General features: G+C 45.0%; 1 protein-coding gene across 1 annotated transcript in view; it reads left to right on the forward strand.

Annotated features, from left to right (window-relative positions):
• Nucleotides 1–8,929: 8,929 nt before the first annotated feature.
• Nucleotides 8,930–25,256, forward strand: part of TSHZ2 (teashirt zinc finger homeobox 2) — a 136,899-nt gene continuing 120,572 nt past the window's right edge. Inside the window, exon 1 of the mRNA XM_021534038.3 lies at nt 8,930–9,174. Coding sequence (XP_021389713.2) covers nt 9,135–9,174 — 40 coding nt within the window. The 5' untranslated portion in view covers nt 8,930–9,134. The remainder of the gene's footprint in view (nt 9,175–25,256) is intronic.

Raw genomic sequence — 25,256 nt, forward strand, 5'->3', positions numbered from 1 at the left:
TAACTAAAGACACATTGGTTACAGAGAAAACATTAAATATGTTACTAGTTGAGGCATAAGCACTTCAGTCTAGCATCTGAGTTTACAGGCAAATTAACGAACCTGAGTTTCTCTCTGTTTGTGGAGAGGAAGTAATTATTGTTTTCCTTCAGAGAAATTCCTTCACAGAACAAATTCAAACCAGGCCACAGAAAAAGCACAAGGAAATAAAAAATAGAGCTGATAATCACTTACCTGAAATGCCAACGTGCAGAGCCAAGGTGGGATGAGCAGTGGAAGGGAAAAGCCTCTCCCTGGAGCATCCTGAGCTGCCAAAAGCTGGCACTGCCTGGTGGGTGATTAAACAGTGCCCCTGCCCTGATCTGCTCCCTGGGGCAACTGCAGCATCCCTGGTGATCTGCATTGTTCCATTTGTGATCTGCATTGTTCCATTTGTGATCTGAATCGTTCCATTTGTGATCTGCATCGCTCCATTTGTGATCTGCATCTGATCTGCATTGTTCCATTTGTGATCTGCCTCACTCCATTTGTGATCTGCCTCTCCCCATTTGTGATCTGCCTCACTCCATTTCTGGATGGAGATTGGCAACACCTGGAGCTCGTTCCGCCCAGAAATGCACCTTCAGTCTTTGTCCAGGTGCAAATGTTCTCACCAACGTTCAGAAAAAAAACGTTGGGAAGTTCTTCTATAGAAAATCGGCATTGCTTTCCTTCAATTTTCACATTTTGTTTTGTGAGCCCTTGTGTTCTGCCATACAAAATCTTCAACCCTTATATCAATTTATTAAAATTATGTTTCAATTGACGCACTTTGATGACTTGAAATTAAGCATTTTGTCCCTTCTAGTGGCTTTAGATTTCAGTTAAGCTTTCTCAGCATTTTTTATTAAACAAATATTCTTGGTATGTGTAAACTGTGTTTGTCCATTTATCTTTACTTGACATGGAAAAAACTCCCAGGATGACTTGGGGGACATGGGACAAGTGACAATTTGGGGAATTACAGATTTTTAACATATTTAGTGACACACCTTTTCCCCATTTAGCAGAACACAACCCTGGAGGCTTTACAAAGCCACTACCATTTTAAAGCCATATTATTTTACAGATATATCAATTATTCCAATTTTCAGCAAAAATTCATTCAGTAGCTATAAATAATAAAAATAATCGTACCAATAAAAGATAAAAAATTGCTGCTGGCATCATGGACAGCCACATGCAGTCCCTGTGCTGTTCATTTTCTTGTTTCAAATTAAGCTCTGCACAGTCACATTTTGGATTCACTGGGAAAAAAACCCTGATATCATCTTCAAACTTCTCCTTTGCAGCAGCCACACAGGCATTGCATAAAACATCACCATTTATAATTTGGACACTGAGAGTTTATTTTTAAGAATCTATTAAAACAGATTTTTCAATGAAACCTGGTATTTTAAGAAAAAAGGAGCTGGAAGAACACTGCCTCCTTGATGATGCTTTTCTCTCCTAAAAATGTCAGGTTTTTTTTTTTTCTTTTTAAAAATTATGTCTTTTTCCAAGGACTTGTTGAAAACTACGGTCAATTTCTGCCAGTTCCAGTTAATTGTTATAATTTTCGAAAATTCTAACTAGCTTTCTGTTTTTTAAGAAAGAAAATAAATTAATCCAAGTTGCTGCTGATCAGGGGACTTGAATAGCCACTGAAGAAAACAGGTTTGTGGATTGTGGCATGAACAACTTTTAGATCCAACTAATTTAATTAGCTGCTTTTGCTGGTTAGTTGGGAAATGACGCCACAGATATCACCTGCTGTACTCACTTCAGAAAAGAGCAGAGTGCTTATTTCTGGTTTTGTTTGTTTGTTTGTTTGTTTGTTTTGTTGTTTTTTTTTTTGGGTTTTTTTTTTTTTTTTTTTTTTTTTTTTAACTGGAGACTTGTTGTGACTTAAGGAAGGAGGAATCCAGCTCAGAAACTGAAAGTTTCCAGGCTGTGGCAGTCTTTTCAAGACTGGGTTCTAATTTCTGGAGCTGGGGTACCACGGGTGAAGGATGCACGGTGGGCTGGGGCTGCAGCTCCAGTGGGATCAAATTTGGGACCTCAGCTGGTGGCACCAGGGAGGAGATGGACCCCAGATGTGGCTGGAGAAGGTGGCTGCAGCCAGAGCTCTGCAAACCCCTGCACTGCTGGAAATTCTTCTTATGTGGCCCCAAAAGAGGAGTTTTTGCAGTGAGGTGGGAGCTCAAACTCCAGGGCCTGTTCTGCAGCCAAAGGGTGAATCCTGTGGTGAGGATAGAAGGGAAAGAGCTCTGGAAATGCTCTCATGACTCAAAGCAGAAGTTATTGATGAGAGCATTTCATCCCAGGAGGGGAAATTTAACCTTCCCTACCACCCCACCAAACTCATCTGTGTACAGACAAAGGGCAAAAAGGATTTTGCCCCAGTGCTGCTCTTCCACCCTTTTGTGGGGAGAAGGACTATTCTATAGCACGGCATGGAATATTCTTAAAAAGCAAAATCCTAAAGATATATTCTCTAAACAAATGAGTACATGTCTAAATGTGAAAAAAGTTCAGCAAAAACTTATCTGAGCTCCTCACAGTGACCATGAACACACAGGGAAAGAATTGCAAAGAGAAAGTCACCAAATGAGGTACAACTCAAAGGAACATAATAAGGAGAAAGTGTTTGGTAAGTGCCTTCTCTACGCAGGGAAAGAACCAGGAAAGATTACATCTGTCACTCAGCAAAGGGAAAAAGTTTCTGACAAATCACCCTAAGAAAGCCTTTTTTACTTTCATCTTCACTCTGGGAATCAGCTGTGATCAGATCAAAAATAATCTGGGCCAGTGTCAGAGGAGGGTGAGCACTGGCTGCAGGAGGAGGAGAGTTTCAAGAGCACTTAGAACGCACAGAGAAAAGGTCAGGACATTAAACAGGTCTTAGAAGAATCTTAGACTGCCAGTGGCTGTCCCTGAAATCTTGTGGAGCCCCAAAAGTTTCCAGAAAAGAGCTCCAGGATCATCGAGTCCAAGCTGTGACTGGTCCCCACCTTGTCCCTTGCCCAGAGCACTGAGTGTCACCTCCAGCTCCTCCTTTGATACCTCCAGGGTTGGGCACTCTAAACCTCCCTGGGCAGCCCCTGCCAAAGCCTGACCATGTTTCCATGAAGAAATTCCTGCTGATGTCCACCCTGAGCTTCCCTGGCCCAGCTTGAGGCCATTTCCCCTTGTCCTGTCCCCGTTCCCTGTGTGACACATCCTCCAGATGACTTGCAGGGGGTTGGAAGAGGCAGGAAAATCACACTCCAGAATTATCCCCTCACGGCCCATTGTCAGGCTGGAATAATGTCTGGAGTGTGTCCTGGGCCTGGCAATATCCAACACTTTTATTAATGTCTCAGGAGGTGGAACAGCAAATATTGAGCAGCAGATCTGCAGATGGTACCGAGCCAGGGGGGACGGCAGCAGCCTTTGAAGGCAGCATTGTAATCCAGAACGAGCCTGACAAATTGCAGGAACACTCGGAAAAAATAGGATGCAATTCAAGATGAATCAGTGCAAAGTTGTCACTGATGCATAATCAACTGCTCAAATATAGGATGGGGACAACTGATTACAAAGCAGTTCTGCAGGAAAGCAGCTGGGGCTGCACTGAATCAGAAGCTCTCTGTGAGTCAACGGTGTCATGCTGCTGCAGAAAGGGCGGGTGTCAAACTGGGACAGCTAAACAGCAGTGTCATGTGTTAGACATGTGAAGTAATCCCCCTCGCTGCTGGGGAGCTGGAGAGCACAAGCCAGCAGGCAGGGTTTGGCACTGCACCCCAAATCACACCTTGTCCAGCCATGGAGCAGTGAAATGAGGGCCAGGGAACGTGATGCGCAAGGGCATGGTTTGGGGAGTGGGGTAATACATCTGCCAAGATGTTAAAAACTGCCTCCAAGAGGAACTGTTTTCCATTTTATTTGAGAAAGCCCCCAAAAGAAACAGTTTTCCAGCAGTAGGATACATTTTTCCGTGGTAAAGCCACTGGAAGAGGTTGCCCAGAGGAGTTGTTGGATCTGCATCGTGTTGGTCAAATGTGCCTCAATGGAATGAGCACAGTTAAAGCTGTTCCTGGGCAGAGACTGCAACAGATCTACAGGGCTCTCTATTTTCTCTAAAGAATCCTCAGTCTATCCTCAAGCTGATTCTTTCAAAATCGTTGTAACCCAAATCCTTATTAAAACAATTTTCCTCCAATAATTCTAAAAAGAAAAAAGTAAACACTGAGGCTGACAATGCCATTAACTGGCAATACTGGAAATTTTTTATTTATCAAGTCAAATATTTCTAACCCTTTCCTTTTTTTTTTTGCAGGATTTATCAGAATTTCCACTTTTTCTTTCTCTACAGTGGTAGGGAAAGCGTGAAAGGGATCACCAACACTGTGAATTTCATTCAAGAGGAGTTGTGTACCTATTATATATAACTTCTAGAGGGGAACAAATAGGAAGGAAAGAAAACAATCTCCACGTTTAATTATCAGCAGAACAGTCACTATAAGAGACAGACAACAAAAATAAGTAAGATAAAACACTGCAAGTCACAGAGCTGAGCTTGTTGTGACTACACGGGTGGGAACTGTTATCAGAGTCAGGTACACAAAGAGCATTTGGCCCTTTATTGCCCACAGAAGTGGCTGTAAACTTTCCTGTAAGGCACAACAAATCACAAACATTAGGCTGAAAAATCGGACCAAAACCTGCCCAAGACTACAGCAAGAGAGGATTTTCAGAATCCCAGGTCACACTGTTGCTCCATGTAATCTGCACCTAACCAAGAAATTGAAAATCCTCTAAGAACACATCTACTTGATTGTATATTGCTATATTTGGGGGGAAAATATCCTTCTGGATCCCAGTGGGGAATTCAGCTCATGCCCTCAAGCATGAGATTTGATTACTCTTTTTTGAACATGCATAACTGCCATTGCTATTACTGGTCATAACATTTTGTCAGGAAAGAGAAATATTATTCTGCAATGTAATAAAAATAGATAAAATTCAATATAGCTTCAGAATCATTTGCTGCATTTCCAAAGTAAACATTAAGCACCCATTGAGATTATTCCATTGGATAAGCCAAGGAAGCCTCCAGTGCTGTCTGTTCATTTTATTATCTCTAATTTTCAAGAGCGCAAAAATGCTTTCAGTAAATATTATGGGTTCTTCCTGTGCTAAAAGAGATGCTAAATGACCTTCACCAACTTCGTTATAAATAACAGGAGCAGGGAGCGCACGCACCCTGCGTAGCTCCAGCTCTATTCAAACCTGTCAGCCAATTCTGACCAGTGGATAAAAATGGACACCAAGACTCTGCTTGTTTTTTCCCCCCCACTTCTTCATAATCCCAGCCCAGTTCCCTCTTGAAAGGCATTCTGTTCTGTCAGCCATAATGGCATCTGCTGGTGGAGACAGGAAGCCATAAATCTGTAGGGTTCCTCTCGACCAAGCCTTGTTAATGCTCCCATTTATCACCGAGGATAGGGTGCCATCTCACTCCTGCTCCACTCACAAGTCCATCTTCTCAATTCCCCTTTCCCCAAGGAGTGACCATTTAAAGCAGTGACTTTCTCATCTCGCACGTGGAGCGCCGCCGACAGAAACCCCGTCCCCGGTGCGCGCACGTTTGGATTGGAGCCACGACTCTGGAGAACAATAGCTGCTCCTCTGATCCCAGGGCACGCTGGACTGCTGCCCTGCCTGAGCTCCTGGCTCTGCAGCTGGCACAGGAGCAGCACGTGGAGAGCCTGAAACAGCATTGGACTCCGTCGTTTGCCACCCTCTCGTGCCTGCGGGTGTCCCAACAGCCACATCGTGTCCCACGGTTTGGGAGAAATCTACTGCAACAACATCGCTGGGTTAAACAGCATTTCATCCACAATCCTTCACAATCAACAATCTATCAGAGTTGCAGCACCTTCCTGAGGAAACAGAAAACCAGCCAGAGGTATCTGCAGTTTTCTGATTTGGGAACCAACATTCAGAAGCTGAAGGGTTCAAAATCTCAATTCAAGACAGATGAAACATGAAGGGAAAATCTTACTTTGCCACCCTGTGCTGAGCTACCTGATCCAGGCTGCACTTCCCAAGGCAGGTAGTGTGTCATTTCTGCTCATCCCAGGGCAGAGAGGATTGTCCCATTGCTGTGGCCCCTCCTGGCCCTGTGTTTACACCTGCCTGGGCTGGAGACAAAGTGGAAAATCCCTCGTGGTGTGCACGAGCAGGGTTTTACACCTGCTGCACACAGGTACAGAGATCCCCTCACTTCCCACCAACTCAAGCAGAGCTGTTCACTCCCATGTGAGTTATGCCAGGCAGAAGTGGGAAAATGAGCATTTTATAGTAGTGTTTTCCTATTTTATCTTTCAAACGAAGCATTTGCTTGCACCAATAAATACTTTGTTATTGCATACAAAAATTGCCGGAGTTCGTACAGGGAGGGCTATCAAATAATTTCAGTGACACCAGTTAGGGGGGCACTTTCACAAACACAGTCTGGTGTTGGGCTGCTAGACACAGATGTCACCTGGGGGCTGCAGGCCTGTGCCTTGCAGATGCCCCAGTGACAGCGGCTACAACACAGTGGCTCTTGCTAGTGCTTTGTAACAGATTATATTTGAGACGGATGCAAATTATTCCTGTTAAACCCAACAGTTTCATTAGAAAGAGTCAAATGCCAAAACAGAAAAAAAAAAAAAAAGGTAAAAACTCAGTTCGACAGCAACCTCTTGGTTTAAGATACGGAGTATCAGAAAAGCCACTTTTAGAAGGTCTTACACAAATTCTAGTTGAATAAATAGAAATTAGTGTATCCTTTCCAGCACAAATCACATTAAACCCTAGAGATATTCACAGCAGCTAGAGGAAAAGACCCCAACTTAAGGCTGAAAGAGTAAATGGGGCAGAGGAATGTGTCTCTTCAGGACCACTACTGTTCAAAGCTCCAATGCCACCTGCCCCTCCTGGGCCTGGCACCTTGGTGGGGCTCTGAAACAGTGACAAACTCTGCTGGATGGAGGGGACACAGATTTGGGCTCCCATGAGGCTGCAGCAGCACCTGATGGATGAACCTGACTCTCCCTAAATCCAGGTGCCAGGGGAAATTCGGGGAGCAGAGGGGTTTCACCTGAACTTCACCGAACTTCCATGTCCAACCCGGGATACCTCAGGGTGCAGAGAGACACCCTGGGCACGGAAGGGACAGAAGGGACATGGTCACCGGCCATGGTGGGACAGGAGGGAACACCTGAGGGAGCATCCCCTGTCCCTAGCCCTGGGCACACCTGAGGGAGCATCCCCCGGTCCCCAGCCCCTGTCCCTAGCCCTGGGCACACCTGAGGGAGCATCCCCCGGTCCCCAGCCCCGGTCCCAGCCCTGGGCACACCTGAGGGAGCATCCCCCGGTCCCCAGCCCCGGTCCCAGCCCTGGGCACACCTGAGGAGCACCCGGTGCCCACCGGGCAGCCCAGGGCAGGATTGCGGCCGGCTGCCCACCGGGATCCTTGCTGCAAAGCCCTCCTTTCCCCCCGAGCCGCCGGTCGCGGGTGGATCGCACGGACGGCGCTGCCGCCCCGCCTGCCCGCAGCGCCCTCCCTTGGGAAGCGCATCCTGCGGGGCCGGGGCTGGTCCCGCCTGCGGTGGGGCTGTGCGGGTGGTCCCGCGTGGGGAGGGGACGGCCCCGCAGCGGGGGTGGTCCCGCGTGTGCGGGGAAAGGTCCCGCATATGGAGGGGATGGTGCTCCCGATCGGGGGGTGGCACCGTATGGGGGGTGTCCCCGCGTGGGGAAGGGGTTTGGAGAGGCGGTGTCCCGGCGTGGGTAGGGAGTTTGGAGAAGGGATGTCCCTGCGTGGGGATGGGGTGTGAGGAGGGGGTGTCCCCGCGTGGGGAGCGGTGTGAGGAGGGGGTGTCCCTGCGAGGGGAGCGGTGTCCCCGCGTGGGGATGGGGTGTGAGGAGGGGGTGTCCCTGCGAGGGGAGCGGTGTCCCCGCGTGGGGATGGGGTGTGAGGAGGGGGTGTCCCTGCGAGGGGATGGGGTGTGAGGAGGGGGTGTCCCCGCGTGGGGAGCGGTGTCCCCGCGTGGGGAGCGGTGTCCCCGCGTGGGGATGGGGTGTGAGGAGGGGGTGTCCCTGCGAGGGGATGAGGTGTGAGGAGGGGGTGTCCCCGCGTGGGGAGCGGTGTCCCCGCGTGGGGAGCGGTGTCCCCGCGGGGGCCGGCGCTGGCGCCCTGTCTCTTTAACGCGCGGCTCTGCCGCCCGGCTGCGCGGAGTAAATTTCCTCCTGTCATCGGGCGGCGGAGGAGGAGTTTGTTAATGTTCAGTTCTCCGGGCGCATCGATGCTCGCTGGCATCGCCTCGCCCTGCCTGTGTGTGTGTGCGTGTGTGTGTGTGTGTGTGTGTGTGTGTGTGTGTGTGTGTGTGTGCGCGTGTGTGTGTGCGCGCGTGTGCGCGCGTGTGTGTGTGTGCGGTGCGCGCGTGTGCCCGCGCGTGTGCGCGCGTGTGTGCGCGGATCGCGCGTTTCCTCCCGTGCCGAGCCTCCCCTGCCCGCTCCCATATCACTCAGTGCCTGGCATCTGACAGCACGGAACCTGCGCCGCTCCGCGCACACACACACACGCACACACACACACACACACCGCGCACACCGCTCCGCCATACGGCTCTGCGAGGAGGAGGAGGAGGAGGAGGACAGGACAGGGAAGGGAGGAAGCAGCCAGCCCCACAGTCTCTCCAGAGCTGCCTTTTTAATATATACAGATCTATTTTGTTATTTATTTATTACCGTTCTCTGGCACTGTGGGCGCCTTTTCATTTGCTCCTGAGCTTGGATGTTTGAATCAAAGCAAAGCAAGTGTTGCAACAGTTAAAAAAAAAAAAAAAAGCCAACCAAAAAAAAAAAAAAAAAGAAAGAAAAAGAGAGAGAGAAAGAAAGAAACCTAGATCTCTAAAATAAAATAAAAACCAAACAGGTTCCTATCAGTGAAGTGGAAAGGAGGGGGGCAGGGGAGGCTTGAGGGGGGTGCTGGGGAAGCAGCTGAGAGGCAGAGGAACACGGCTCAGGAGCGTCTCAGGGCTCTCGGATCTGGGGACAGAAGTGAGATTGGAGAAAGTAGAGCGATGCCAAGGAGGAAACAGCAAGCACCCAAACGGGCTGCAGGTAAGGAGAAGCCATCCACTTACACAGCCTCTGTCTCTCCACTCCTTCCACTCCTACCCCCCATCTTTATTATTATTTAGGGTCACCCTTGCTTTTCCGGGCTGGATCTTTATTTATTTATCCCCCATCCCCCTCCCTTTCCCTCCGTAAGTCTGTGAGCCAGTTTCGCTGCTTACTGCCGGGGTTTGCTGCGCCCGGGCTGTCCGCTCGCCCTCCGCCGCTGCCCGCGGCTCGCCGCCGCCGCTGCCCGGCCCAAACTTTTCCCCCCAACTTTCTTCCCCGGCTCCCCTTCACCCCCTGCCCCAACCGAAAGCACTCAGCTTTCCCTTCGCTTTTCGCTTTAGGATAGATTTTTTTTTTTCCCCCTCCTTTCTGGTTGTCCCCCCTCCCGCTGGCTTTCGCTTTGGATCCGCGCGTTTCGCGAAGTGGGTCGGGGTGTTTAATCTTTTATTTCGCCGTATTTCTGGTGGCAGTTCTGGCCGGGTGTGTGAGAGAGCGCTCTGTGTGCCTGAAATAGTACAGGGACTCTCTCTGCTGATGAACCCGGTGGGGAAGTTCAGCCTTTGATCATCCGTGGTGAAAATTACAACAGGAAATAAAATGAAACGTTCTGACTGTTAGGAGACAATCCACGTTTTCAAATCAAATCCTTCTTTTGTTTCGTAGCCGAGTTTATATATTTGCATATGCCAAGTGGTTTTGCAATTTATTAATTTTTTTTTTAACAGAAGAAAATAGTTTGCAACTTTGGAAGTGTTTTGTTTGTCATTGTAGGGTGTTCTTTTTCTTTTGGGGGCCAAGAAAAAGAAACAGACGAGTGGGTCTGTATAGTAAATCTTTTCAAAGAGTTTTCTTTCAGGCTCCTTAATTGCTTTTTATTTTTTTTTTTAATAGTGTGGTGGGGTTTTGTTTCTGGGAAGCGCAATATGGAAGTTCATTTTTCTTCTGCCAGACCCACCCACTGAAAAATCAGCTTTCCAGTTGATTGCCAGCTTTGATTTGACATTTGATTGATCACCTGTCATCTTGCTGCCTTTGATCTATTCATTCTTGATATATATCAATAAATCACTCACCATGGTAACCCAAGTGCCAATGACGTAAGGCTTGCCCTCTAGATTCTCTTAGCCAGACATGCACAATTATTATCTTGTTTGGCTTTTAATGTAGGCGGGTTTTTCCCTTCTTTTTTTCCCTTTGTGTCCTTCCTTGGATTAGTTCTTTAAAGAAAACTCATATTTGATGTCTTTACTTCAAAATTTTCCCCTCACCCTGGGTGAAGATTTTCTGGGTGTAGCATAGCAAATGTGGGACAAAAGGTATGGGCAAGTTTACTGGCACACTTGAATAAACTTTGTGAAGTAGTGCTCGGGATCCACGCAGGGGGAAATGTCAGCCCAGAGAAACTGGGACACGCAGAACTTTTATCAACTCTCAGCTTTGGCTGCATTTCCTCGGGTGCAGGACAATGGGCTGCAGGCAGAAGCTTTTGGGACGTGCCCAGGGAATGTACCTATGCAGGCTGGGATTCCTGGCAGGCTAAGATCCCAAATGTATGGTGATCGCCATAAATAACAGTCCTGCTAGAAATACACATATTTATATAAATATATAAATATAAATATCTATGTATGTATGTATTCGGGAGGCCTCTGCTGTCAGAGTCGCTATTATTATTATTTTCTTCACCAAGAGGTTTGATCTGAATAAGGCATTCACATTTTCCACTTGCAGGATAAATAAATAGCTGTTTTTTCCTGGATGCTGATCGGCACAGTGACAGTGCTAGAACTGCTCCTTTTTTCTCTGTGTCGGGAACGCGAAGCTTCATTTTATTTGGGTTTCAAAGTAGAATTTTCACTTGGAATGTGTGTAGTACCTTTTCGTGGCAGGGGCACGGTGTTCTTTTTTAGAAGCATAGGATACAGTAAGTAAATTTTTTCGAGCAAAGCCCGTGCTGTTGTTTCCCGGGATTTCCCTGCTGAGATACAGTAAGAGATGTTTTTATCCAGGATCCTACAGCATTTTTAAGATCTTAATGACAAGGGAGAAACTCGTATGACCACAATTAGATCTCTCCTTTCTTGTTCTCATTATAAAACGTGCCCTGCTCTTCAGTGGTGCATTTCTTTGATTAGATTTCTCCTCAGATCAATGTTGTTTCAGGTGAGCAAAATCCTGCAAATGCAGTCCAGTTTCAGCCAGCAGAACTATTTGAAGTAGGTTTATACATTTGCAATAGTTCTCCTGCTTTGAAGTTGTATTTGTCTGTTTGTGGGGGGTAGGGGGGAGTTTCAAAGAGCAGACGTGCCTGTTGTATATAGTTCTTAAAACTGACTTTCATTTTCAGGGATAATACTGAGGTTCTGTTTTGTTTGGTGAAAAATATCTCAAAGTGACAGGAGACAGACTGTGCAATAAGAAATGCATCTCTCATCAAGGCTGATAGCAAAGCTCCTTAGTCCTTTTATTTAAAGGAGTTAATATATTATATATTACTTAATTTTTACTTTTTATTTATTTTTAGTTGTACAAGTTCAAAGGTATCAGTTGCACTGCATTTTGTCTTGATGGCAGCAGAGATATTGAAGAGAAGTTTGCAACTTTTAGTTTCTTCAGATAGTTCACCTCCAAGGGAAGAAAAATGATAAGCCTTATGATTCTGGACATGCCTGCTTTTGTCATTGCTTAAAATTAAATACTATGCACAACTGTAAATAATTACTGCCATGCACTGACTTTGAAAGCAGGTTTCGAGTTTGATTAATGAATAATGTAAAGGTTAGAGAGAACCAGTGAGTGAATCAGAAGTGAGGTCCTGCTGCTAGATGAAAATCTATCTAGAGAAATATACGTGGCAATTTTGTCCTTTTCTATTATTAATTTTAAGCCTTGTATTCCTAAGAAATATATTCCAGAGAATTGTAATGAAACAAGGGAGTGTAATTGGATAAATGGGGCACTATTTATGCGTGATGATGGGGATCTCTGCTCTCCGATTCCACTTTTAGAGCCACTTTATTTCACATCAACATCCAAACGATGTCGGACGCATTTTGATCTTTGCAGGGCCGAATCTTTTCTGAATCATCCTTTGCTTTTTGAGAGCATCACTTCCGAGTCGATGGTTCTTGAGGCAGAGAGTTGCAGCTCTTTCCAGCAGAGCCTGCTTTAGGATGGGACCTGTGCCTGCCAAAATCAGCCCCTTTGCGCTGGGGCTCCCACCCCAAGGGAGCACAAAGGACGGGGCCTGATTCTTCCCCGCTCAGGTGCAAATCCAGCATCGCTCCCTCAGAGCACCACTGAGTTCTGGCTGCTCCTGGGAGCAAGAGGAGGCTCAGGCCCACAAAGTCCTTCATCCCTCAGCAAAATGCAGCCACGTCTGGGGCAAAAGTCTCACAACGATTCCATAACAAATGGTAATATATTAACAGGAGGGTGGAAAAAGCGTGGAAGCAAAGCAGAATTGCTATTCAGATTTTATTCCTAGGGGTATGAAATAGCTTTCAAACACAATTTCACTGAATTAAACTCTCCTTTCCCCTGCAGCTTGTTTAAATGTGCATATTTTATTTTGTGATCATGAATTGGTAGTTTGCTTTTTTAAAGCCTGCAAAGAGGAATCTGGACTTAATGCCCTTTGCGGGTGAAATTTTATATTTCTTCTTTTCTTTCTCTCTCAGCTCCTACAGACTAGCTAACAGCCAAAGCTGGGGAGAAGTACAGCAGAAGCAGGTCTCAGGCACATTTATTCTGTTTATTGGAGCTGTAGAATAACACGGGTTTGTTTTTGGAAGAGTCCTCATAGGGCAGCAAGCAGAAGATGGTGAGCAGGGAGTTCTTTAAAGCTGCAGCGTGCACCTTAGTGGGAAAGGTTATTTAAACCAGAATTGTATTTAGAATGTGAAAATATGCTTGTGCAGAGAGCAGAGTAAATAACCAGCAAGGCTTGCTCCCTGTATTTCTGTGGCAAAAAGCAGCAAGATATCTCTATAAATGTAACCAGGAGCACTGTGGCTGTTGCCGGATTGTTTGTATCCTTTATAACAGGGGCAATGGCAGCAGATTCCAAGGAAGCAGTGCTGAATGAAAGTGTAGAAATGGCAGCACTGTTTTGTTTCAACATCCTCCAGAAAAGCAACTGCACATCAAAACCACCTAAACAGTTCATGCCTCAGAACCCTTCACTTACAGTGCACATCACGATGCTGACAGATGACAAAAAGGCCAAGGTGTTCACAAACAAGAGGAGCCTTTAAATCCCGGTTAATTAAATATATTCAAAAATAGGTACTTTTGCAACTAAAGAGGCACCAAAATTAGGCTCCATCTGTGTTAAATTCTGCAGTCGGCTCCTAAGCCCAAAGCTGCTCAGAATTTTTTTCCCCGTGTCAGAACTCAGGCCTGAACGGGACAATTTGAAATTGAATTCATTTGAGTGCCTATTTCCCTATTTCAATTTTCCTCTCATTTACCCAAGCCCGGTATCTCCCCACTGTCTGAAGAGCAGGGCACACCCAGAGTTCAGCCCCTGTGGCTGGGAGACAGAAGCCATTCCCATCAGCAAATGACACAATTTTACAGCACTTTTGAAAGCGTGTCCATTGTCAGAAATTCTAGTGCAGAACTGCTCTCCCTCTTCCGTGCTCTCTGCGAAGCCCATTTTCTCCAGACCAGCAGGATTTTGGAAATTTCCTCCCCGAGCTTTCTCCTCCTGATTTTTGCTCCCATTCTCAGCACCCACCTGAAGGAGCTGTTTCCCCTGGCAGAGGTCCCTGGAGTCCCTCGGTAGCTCAGGGCCAGGGTGAGCTTTTCTGCCATCATTTCCCTTCCCATCCCGATGAGGACATCACTCCCGGAGAGCAACTCCAGACTCGCAGGGAAAAAAAAGCTGTCAGTTGCTGTGGCTGCAATTCCCAACTTAGCAGCAGCAGAGGGAATGGAACTGTACTCTATCAATTACAGTTGGAACCAGAGGCTAAACACTTATTGTGTTAAGCTATTGTGCAGATCTTAAGAGCTCAAATGTAAAAAAAATATCATGTCAGTTGGTGGAGGGGAGAATAAGGCTTGGTTCTTCCACTGGATGATGTATTATTAGCAAAGGCAAAGTAAAATTATTCAAATTCTGTTTAATGCTTCTCGGGTTGAGATGTGTGTGTGACATTCTGCCTTAAAAAGGTGGGATCCTACACACTTTGCTGCCAGAATAAGCCTTTGTTTTCCCTCTTCTCTGCAAAATAAAAATATTTGTGAAGTTTTACCTCCAAAGCATGCTCACGCAAGCAGAGAGACATTTTCATTTGTCTCCCAATCTGATACAGGAGCCAAGTGGAACCACATTACACTCGGAGCTGAAATCTTCCATTTCATTCATGCAAGAGCAGGGATTTTTCATTACCTATTTAATTACAATCATTTACATGAGAGTGGGCCCAGTTCAGCAGCTCATACTCAGCACTTTGCTCCAGTGGGTGACTGGCCTGTGGAAGGACTGTCTGTGTAAGGCTGGGCATTCAGCTACAAAATTCCATATATATGTTCCTGGAGAAGCATTCTGCCTCTAAAGAGGGACCAGATTCTTCCATTAAGCTTTAAATCCAGGGACAGTTCTGCTTGGAACCTCTTTCTAACGCTTGCAAGCTATTCTTTCCTGAAGGCTGGATGACTGAGATATTCTACTTGCTCAGCCAACTTCCCTCCCCAGTCACATTTCCATGCTCCGAGTTAATTACTGAGCTCTGGTTCTGGGTACCAGGAGGTGAGATGGGCTTTTGAAAAAACCTTTTTTTAAGGCATGTTGTGCACAGGGGTGGCAGCTCTCAAGAAAATGCCTGAGAATGGGTTGCAAATCCAAAGCCTGAAAGTTCCATGTGCTTTCAGGGGCTAAAAGCAGTTATTTCTCATTAAGGTGGCTTCTCACTTGAGGCTGTTGGCACAGAGTAATTTTTACCCTGTTATAATAACGGCTTCTGCAACTCAGAAATACCTTGACAGCAAACCGTGTATTTTTTAAGGTTTCAAGGAGAAAAGCATCACAGAAGCACAGTGTTTCCCATTAGATTTACACATCCCTCTTCAACTGTTGCTGGCTTTTCATCCATTACCTTCTGAGCTTTCTCAGGCAAAAAAAAAGAAGTGGAAAAACTGGTCTTCTGATCTAATTGTTGCATTAAGTGTTTCATTTAGAAAAATGAAGAGAATCTTTGTTTCCCTAAAAGAAATGTTTTCCCCCTTTGCCCTAGGAAAAAGAAAGGCACAACAATAGCTTCAAAATGACAAGATCTGATTGTGAAAAATACAGAGTTTCTAACGTGCAGTGCCTGATGGTCCCAAGTATTGGTAAAATTCCACAGTTAGATAGAACAAACAGTCCTAAACGTCTGAGAAACGAATTCTTTTCAGTCATGCACACATCCATACCTGCAAGGTATGCTCCCTGCAAGGAGGGGAGAAAAGTGCCTGTCTGGGAGAGGGATGCACCTGGAGAGCTGGGTTGTTCAGAGCAGTTTTTGATTATTGCACCAGTCTTCGCCCAGATGTTGGAACTGTGCTGTTAGGAGTGGTGTCCCCTGAAAGTCCTTTGTTAGGGTTTATTTTCTTCAAACCTCCAGCTCCTGGAGTTTGATGATCATTATGCAAGTGTCCAATATGCATTTTAAAAGGAAATTTATTTCAAACTGCTCGCCCTGGAGAGGAACTCGAAAACAAGCAGGCTGGAAGTTCTTAGGCAGAAGAAAAATGCCTTGATTTTCAAAGTGACTGTTTTTAACTTCCCATCATTTTCAGCCAGTCTCATGATTTTTGAGGTTGTGCTTTGTGCTTTTTGTATAAACAAGGTTGGCAGTATTGCTTTTGCCTGATTCTGGTGATGAACTGGTGTGTGTGTGCCTGGGTGTGTAATTATAGACATACACACACATAGTATCAGTAAACAAAATACTGAACATAATGATGGAGTGGAGCTGTGTGAATTGGAGCTCTGGCTTTGTATTGCCATAAACAAAGCAGTTCTGAGAGCTCAGACCATCGGTTCTTGAGGAGTGACTTTCAATTGAAGTTTCCTGGAGATTGCTTTTAGTGGCAATTAAATGTAGAAAGTTAATAGGCAGAAACTGCTCTTTATAGGATAAATACTACCAGGAATGCACAGCCTACCTTTTTTCCCAGATATAATCAGGCTGAACTTTATTGAAAAAAAATTTACAACTAGCAACATTAATGCTGTATTTTTATTGTATTAATGCAAATGAGATGCTGACTTCGTTCTTTCATCTCCATGGCTTGTATCTATTAGAGCTGTATCTTATTCCTTTCTGTGTCTTTTCTCCCTGTGTTCTGTAAACTGCTTTCCTCTAATGATACTGAGGCTCATTAAAGTTACTCCCAATGCTAAAGAGACTCTGGGAAACATCCTGAGCTCTGGATGGCTGTGGAAAAGCACAGCCACCGAGTATATGGAGAAAACTAATCCAGATCAAGCCTGATTTTGGGAAATGTTTAAAATGGATGGGTCAAACAGGAAGAAAAAGCTCACAGGAAGGACTGTGTGCTGCAAAGAACAGGTCATTTTCAACTCACAGCCCTACCTGACAAAGATAAAAAGCAATAAAGTTTTAAGGAGCTCGCTGGCTCTTCCTGCATCTCTCTCAAAAGTCTCATTTAATTGAAAAGCCTGTTGTGCTTGTTTTTATGCATGTAAAACAGAAAAGGGGCAATTTTGCACAGGGCCTGATATTCCAGCACAATATAATTGGAACTCTTCCTGCCTGCTTTTTCAGTCTCTCTGTTCATATAAAATTAAGACCCACTTATCTTAAATTGTAGTAAATCTCATCCAATATTGCTTTCATAACTTAAAAAAGGCTGTTACATATTCCCAAAGCAGCTCTGCTGAAGCGATATTGGGTCTGTTTATGTGGAATCGGTGCAGAATTTCTATTGAAAAAAGGAGCAGCTTACAGTTCTTGTTTTTAATGAAAATAATTAAATTCTCTAGAATACCTTGATAGCTCAGATTTTTTTTTTTTTCCTAGTGAAACTCTGCTTAGAGGAGATTGAAACGAAAATTTGCACATTGGTGCAGTTTGGTGTGTGCAGACAACAACCTTATTTTATCACTCACCCTGCACTTGGACAGAAGTAATTTCTATTTTTCATAGAGAGCTTTTACTCTGAATTTTCCATATATATTTTTTTTGTGTGTGTGAATTGCACGGCGAATCACCAGCACGATTTATAAGGTCTGCAATTTTCTTTGTACATATAGGAAGAACTCATTTGCTTCCTGCAGGGTGAGTGGACTTCACAGGAAAGCGCTGGGTCTTTTATGATTTTATGTTTTGTATCGAAGAAACATAACCTTGTGCCAGCTGCTGTACTGGTCTACCAAAATTATTTTTTATGTGCTTTTCAGCCGCGTCATGACATACATAAGCACAGTACAAGTAGTATTAAATTAACACGTGAAAGGAGAAAGAAGCAAAGTAGTTATATTGATCATCTGTAGCATTAAATGCTAAAAAAATTAAAAGCTTTCCAGTGCTTTTGATTAGCTGTGTGGATCCTGCTCGTATTTGTGTCCTTTGTTAGGCAGTGGAGCAATATTTCTTCACACTTAGCACCTTTCACCCATGGATTCCTTGCTGATACTCCTCAGAGTAACCCCAGAGATGTGGAATATTTTCCCTTGGTTGTACAGAAAGGCGAATTGAACCCAGGAGGTTTTACCTGATTTGCTCAAGGTCAAACAGCATTTGCTCCCAATTCCCTGCTGGAGGTACTAGACCACGTTTCTATCATCAGAGCATTTCCAGGAGGGAAGTCTGGGTGGGAAGCTCAAGGCATCCCGTGGCTCTGGAAGAGGGAACAGCCCAGCTGGGACCCTAGGGAAGGTGGAAATGCAGTTTCATCCCTCCCCTGCAATTCCCTGTGGTGGTAGAAGGGGCACTTTGCTCATGGCCAGGAGCTCCCAAAAATGGGAGGGCTCATGGTTTGAGAAAGCAGAGCTCTGCTAATCCTACCAAGCCAAGGGAGCTTGACTAAGCAAGAGTTTTAGACAGAATAATCAAGTTTTTTCTATAAAGCATTGCCCTGAGAAATATGGAAAACGTGGTGTAATTGCAGCTGAACAGGCATTATGCATTTTCCTCCACCCAGACTGCCCGAGGAGGTTGGAATTCTCTGGTGATAGAGCTTGAGGCTCAGCTTGCAGTCCTAGGGGGTCTAAATCCTTACATGGGCAGCTGAAGAGAGACCTGAATTTCCAAAAGCCTTTAGCACCTAATTCCCATGGACCTGCCTCAGTTCCCTCTCTTGTGTAGACTCGAATTGGGCCTCGATCAAGGGCACTTTTATGTTGTTTGGAGATGTACGTATAGCCCGTAGAAGAAATATGGTGCAGGTAATAGCCTCTGGATTCATTAAGGGTTGTTTATGTTTATTTTCACACCATATTACCTCTCAGCAATGGTTGTTTCAGCCGTTATATTGACAGGAACTCCAAATAAATCTGAGGTAATGTAGGGTTGATCTGCCTTACCTGGGAGACCACCTGCTACCCCCTTGAGCAGAGGTGCTGAATCACCAGGTAGGGCTTTCTTCTCCAGAGCTGGGGACTTGGGAGGCTCTCCCATGGCTCCTTTTCATGTGGAAATTAATACTTGCCTCCATTTCTGAATAGTAGGTCATTAGAGTTCATATGCAAATTCCCAGGATGGGAATTCATCTCTCGTTGATAATTGATATAATAATATATATTTTTAGTGGTCCAAAGTCCTTGAGCTCGAGCCTTGTATATGTAATTTATGTTTATTTCTTACTGTTATTAACTGTAATTTAGTTGTTGGCGCCTTTCATTGCCTTAGATTGAAGGGAGTGTCTCTCCCCATTGCCCCTCCATAAACAATGCCCTCTCGGGGTTCCTTCTCCTGTATCCTTGCCCAGACATTTCCTAGCCTGTCAAATACTGTCATTTTATTCCTTACAGATCATTCACAGTACGTCTCCTGTTGCACACACAAATAAGGAACAAATGCAATCAGGATGCATCATCGTTTAGCATAACAAATAAAAGCCGATCTGTGCAGATTTGCCTTAAAGTGTCTCTTAATATGTATTGTCAAAATGTCTGAAGATGTCTCTAACTCCTAAGAGTTTAATTATTTGTGACAATTAAACTAATATTCAGAGCAGGAAAAAAAAATTAAGGGATTAAATATTTTCTCGCATCAAAAGATAACAAAACATCACCTGGCAGAGCAAACTTTTTAAATTTCGTATTTCAAGCAGACCTTAGAAAGGAAAAAACACCAGGATAAAATTACAGGGCCTGGATTTGGTATGGAATTTGAGGAAACTGTATTTTTAAAATTAGACCAAAATTTAAAGGCACATCATTAAAGTATATCTCAGTAATGAGCAGCTGAATACTTGATGATTAAAAAGAGTTTCTATCAATTTTTAAGTCAGTGCTGAAATTTATGGCCGAGGGCTGCTCTGACTGAGCCAGGAACTCAGACCTGGGATTTTCAGCCTCGCCTGGTTATTCTTTTACTCGTGCATGAGAAAAAAAACAGCTCAAATATGACAGCACAAGTCATCAGCCTTTTCTGTGGTTGGAATTACAGATGTGTTTTTTTGTTTTGGTTTTTGTCTGATGAGCTCTTTCTCCATCTGGGTTTTTCATGTTGGAGAGAAAAGGTGCAGTGGATGGGGCAGGACAAGTAGCCAAGACTGGTACCTAGGGCTCAGCATCTTCACTTGCCTGGCAGGCCTTGAATGTGGTAAAAGTTCAGATGTGTGATAATAAAAAGCGGAATAAAATAGGAAAAATCTTGAAAAGAACAGAAAACCAACATGGTTCTTGAGAGCAGTGTTGTGTGGATGCAGGAGCACTGGATAGCTCAGGGCACGGCAGAAATAACTTCTGTATTATGGGCTCAAGAGTTCTTATAGCCCAGATTGTTTGGGGTTTCCTCTTGAGAAGTTTGATTTCTACTGGTTCTGATGTTTCCAGTTCTGAGCTGCTCGAAGCAGTTTTAATTTACATTATTAAAATCTGTGTTTTCTTTCTTGAAACGTTCTTCCTGTAATTTAGGGTAGGATGTTATTTGGCAAAAAATTAGAAGACGTTCATCAGGGTTTATTTCAAAGCTGTGGGACCACTGAGCTTTCTGGCAGTGACGTGAACATTTTTCAGAGATATCTTCTGCTTTCCCTGAGAAAATCCACCCAAATTTGTCTGACTTATAAAGCCTAAAAGTTGCTGTTGCCAAAGAATTTTTAGAAGGTGACACAGCATTCTCCAACGTGCCATCCCCACCACACATGCTCTGTTCTTGGTTTCTCTTTTTCAATTACATTCCCTTAAAAAATGGTTGAGCTGGGGATAAGTAGGACAGTGGCTGCAGGGGCAGCCATGGGTCTGAGCAGAAGGAGAATGAATAAAAGCTTTTGTTTGTGTTTAGCTGGAGCTCGGGCCTGGAGGGAGGAAGCAGAGAGATTTAGGGGGCACAACGTGGACAAGCAGGGGTAGAGAGCATTAAAATATCCAATATCCACAGACAAAAAAGGGCTAAAATTGTGGCTTTATTGCCTGGTCAGCACAGTGACCATGAGCTGGTGCCCCGCGCGCGTCTGGCAGCTCCTGCCTGGCTCAGGCCTGGGTGGGAGCTGGTGTGGCTCCACACGTTTGACTCCCAGTTGGCTTTCCCAAAGCCTGTGCTCATCCACACCCCGCAGACAGAAAGGATGTGGTGGGAAATGCATCCAGCCCAGCTGGGGAGCAAACCCTGCCGGGCTGTGCCGGGCCTGGCGCGCGTGAGGCGGGACCTTCTTCTGCGGGGAAAAAGTCCAAAAATCCCCTTAAAATTGGCCAGAGCTGCACCCCCCATGCCAGCTGAAAGGCAGAGGTGAGATTTCAGCCACAGGCACGGTGCAGGCAGCTCAGGAAAGGAGTAAAAACCCACTGGAAAGGAGGAAAATCCCGATTCGTGGTGCGGGAACCAGAAGATGATGGCGGGCAGGCGCAGGGCTGCCCGTGGGTGGCAGAGCCAACAGGAGTGCCAGAGCTCGGGCAGCAGGTTGGTGACCCCACACAGAATGTGGCAATGGTGCATTTGATATGTTTGGTGTGTTTCGGAGCTGTCGGGGTGTGGGACAGCGGCGGTGCCAGGCGTGGCATGGCCGGCAGGGTCAGGCCGGACAGGGTGTGGGCACTGTGGGCAGTGATGTAGCTGTGGTACAAAAGCAGCTCGGAGACAACACAAAGAGTCCTGCCAGGAGTTTCAACCACAGATATCTGTTCAGATAAGAGGTTTGTTAGTCTGAGAGCTCCTCTCCTGCCCCAACGTGCCCATGGTGGAGGGCTGGACTCTGGGTCGCTGTGTGGGTACCTGCCCTGCGCCCCTGGGGCTCTCAACTCGGTTTTACTCAGAGTTTATTTTCTTTTCTTTTATTTTACTTCATTTTGTTTGCTGCCCCATGGGAGTTTATTCCTATAAATCTGATCTTTCTATCTTAAAGTCAGCGACAAAACTCGAATCAGGCTCAGCAGAGCAGGTTGCCTTCAGGTTATTGTACTGGTTTGTGTCACCTCTAGCATTTTTGTATTAAATAACTAAAATCCTGAGACTGTTAATCTAGAAAACACTCATGTCTGCATTACTCTTTTGCTGTTTTGGTGAACTTACTAAAGATTTCACAAACTTGTGATTTGGGTTAAACAAATGTAAATCATGTGGAGAAAGAGCTGCAGGAAGGCAGAGGAATGTTATGATGCCGTCAACATCTGGGTTTCCATTTGTTTGGATTAGGGACATTTTACCTTAATCATTCCCAAACATGTCTGCTAAAGTCCCTTCTTTCATTTTTTATCACCTATGAGGTACAGCCAGGCAAAGTTTCAATTTGTGCGTGTGTTTTAGGGTAGAAGTGCTGAAATTTGTTGTTGCTGTGAGTATACAAACAGTCTCATTTTTATATTAGTCCTCCCTCTTTATAATTATTTGGAAACATTTTGATTCAGTTAAAATGTACTATTTCCAATATACAAAGTATGAGCAGGGGAACAAGGGAGTGATTACGAGTTTCTCTAAGGAAATAAGCATCTCTCAGCCATCATCCTGCAACTGGGAAAGTTCTAATACATGACATCTCCGTAATGTAACCTAATAATATTTTTTTTAAACAGTGATGTAATGGGGAGAGTGACCTGGACTTTGTAAAAGTTCCTCTACTTACTTCAGATTCCCAAGGGCAATGTAACATTCTAGACAGTGTTTTATATGCCCTGATTAAAATGTAACATATTTTTGCATTTCCTGTGCAGTGACCTGTTAGTGCTCATAGACAGAACACTTAAAGAACAGTTACAAGGAGACATTTCCAAATGTACCTAATATAGGCGAGTTTTTATAACATTCTTATTTCATTTGAAATTGCAGCTACAGCAGGAACCATTCAGATGGCGCATTGATTTAACTTTTTAATCCACTGTTTTGCTACGTCAAGTAAAATAAATGTTTGTTTTTAGCTCCCTTTTTGTGCATTGCTAAAACTCGTAACTACTTGCTTTAAGCTTGGGATTCTAAAGGGAGCTACATTATCTGAGATTTAAAGCTTGCTTTTTGTAGCTGCTTTCTCACAACTCCCCCAAGAAAAAAAAAATACAAAAGTACAACTTTAGCAAAAAGGGCTTTTATATCTCTATCAATTATAGAAACACCAGCTGCAGTAGATTACAAGTGTGTTTGGCTGATTGTGATGTTGTGTGGGGAAAGCTGTCACAAGGAGCTGGATGCTGTTCTGCCCGGCAGCTCTGGGATGTGGCTCAGCTCGGCCGCCCGGGCTCCCAGCGCTGCTGGCAGCGATGGTGGGCAGGAGCAGCAGCCTGCCCGGGCACTGCCAGGCTGCCACAGCAGGCTCCGGATGGAGCACACGTCCTGGAGAAAGGATGGAATGTGGCACAAGTGTGAACCGTGTGTCGCTGCGTGCATGTGCTGCTCTGGGAGCTGGGGCAGAGCCACGCAGAGACAGACCTGGCCCAGCAGCCTCTGGGGACAGCCGCTCCACTCTCTGTTCTTCTGTATTTTTTACATCCCAGTATTTACTTTTGCTCTCTTGAAGAAGAAAGTGAGGGAAAAGGCGGCACAAGAACAAAAATTGTTTGACCAGCCCATAAAGGTAAAGCAGCTGGAAGTCATGGATAAAAGAATTATGGTATCGAGACAGCAATGCAAGATGGGCAGTTTAGGATATTTGGTGCTGTTTAGCTCAGGAAAAAAATAATGTCTCAACGTGTGTGCAGGTCATTATCACTCCACTAAAACCTGGCTACAAGGGTAGCAGCCCAAGGGCTCTCAGTTGGTTGTGCCTTGGTTACTATGTCATTTATCTTCCTATGCTTTGGGTCACTCTGGGAGGATGTGGTTGGGCCCTGGTTTATTTTAACAAAGAAAATCTGACATAGGAAAGTTCCATGTATACTTTACAGTGAAAATGCAATTTTCTGTTTTCATTTAATCCCAGGAATGTTGGCATTTTCCAGGCTGTCAAACAAATGAGTGCACTGGAGGACAGTTAGATGTGTCTGTCTAGTTCATCTATGTAATCTACCTCATTTCTAATGTGCCCATCACCATGGTGTCTAGGCAGAAAGTATCTGCCTTGCTTTTCGTCTTTATTGGCTGTGGTAACCTAATCGAGTCCTAAGAGCTTCTGGATTCATCTGCAAAAATAATAACAAAAACATTATCAGAATAATGATTCATATTTGTACTCTTACTCAGAATTTCCCTTTCTCATCTGAGTGTATTTGGTTAGTGGGTTACCGTTGTTTTATCTAGAAGAGGTTATGCTTTAGAGGTGTATTAAATTGGAATTTTACTTGAGTCAGCAGTGAGTCAAAACTTCATTTGGCTACTAAAGTGAATTCACTCATGTCTTCTAACTTCCTTCTGCTTTTCTCTGCAGAAGTTGACTTCATTTACTCAGCCACACAGTTTAGCATCTGCATCTGTTCTCTGACCCCTTGTCATATAAACCATAGCTAAAGGTAATAAAAAGCAATAGAAACGGTGGCTTCAAAAATGTTATCTTCCTTTGGAAGCCCTGGTTTCTGTTACATTTAACTACTTTTCTCTGTGCCAATTAGCTAAAAAGGCATGGTGAGACTGAAGTGAGTGGTTTTCCAGGAGCAGAGGCCTGGCTGAGGGGAGGTAGAGTGCTGCTGCTGGTTTGCTGGGTGTGTGCACGTGGGTACCACGAGCTGCACGTGGGGACAAGGTGCTGCAAGGGCACGCTGTGCCAGCCCTGCGGTCACCATGTGGCACTCACTGTCACACTTCTTTTGGAAACGTGGCAGCAGGGGCATCAGCACGGCTGCGTGCCACCTTCTGCTTTTAAAAATGGGTCCCAAGGAGTGACCAGGCCACAGCAGTCAAGAAACTGGTGTTGGAGAGGCTGAATAACCAGCGTGGTGCTCACTGAGGGAGAGTTCACTGAAAACGCTGCAAACTCTCAGCTCTAATTGAATTTGATCTCAGCTGTACAGTTACATACAGCCCCTTTTCTACTCCTCTCCTACTTCTGTGGAAAGTGTCTTTATAAAGCTGCCCCTCAAAGATAATTTCATTGAGAGCCAGACGTTTCATACGTGACAGTGATTTCTAATCCCATCTGGACTGGCAGATCGCGGATTCCCAGCCTGTGGCCTCAGCCTGTAACACGAGTTCACACAAACACAGTAAAACCATTGCTCTGGCACTTCAGTTTGTCCTGGAGTGATTGAGTAAGAGATGGATTGCTCTTTGTAAGATTTCATTTCATCTTCCGGGTATTTGCAGTGGACAAAAGTATGGACATGATTACATTTCACAGGTTTTTTCTGTGATTTAGAACAAAAATTATTAGCAGAGCTGGCTCAGCAAGGAATTTCTGATGTAATCTATACCAGTTACAGGCAAGGGGTGTGGTAATAGGGAAAGAAAAAGGAGGACTAAGTGTTTATCCCAGTTGACTGAGACAGAAAACAGGACTGGCAGGATGACAAACTGGCATAACCTTACAGTAGAAAGTGCAAC

The sequence above is a fragment of the Lonchura striata genome, chromosome 17 (assembly GCF_046129695.1).
Source record: "Lonchura striata isolate bLonStr1 chromosome 17, bLonStr1.mat, whole genome shotgun sequence".
Taxonomy (NCBI): domain Eukaryota; kingdom Metazoa; phylum Chordata; class Aves; order Passeriformes; family Estrildidae; genus Lonchura; species Lonchura striata.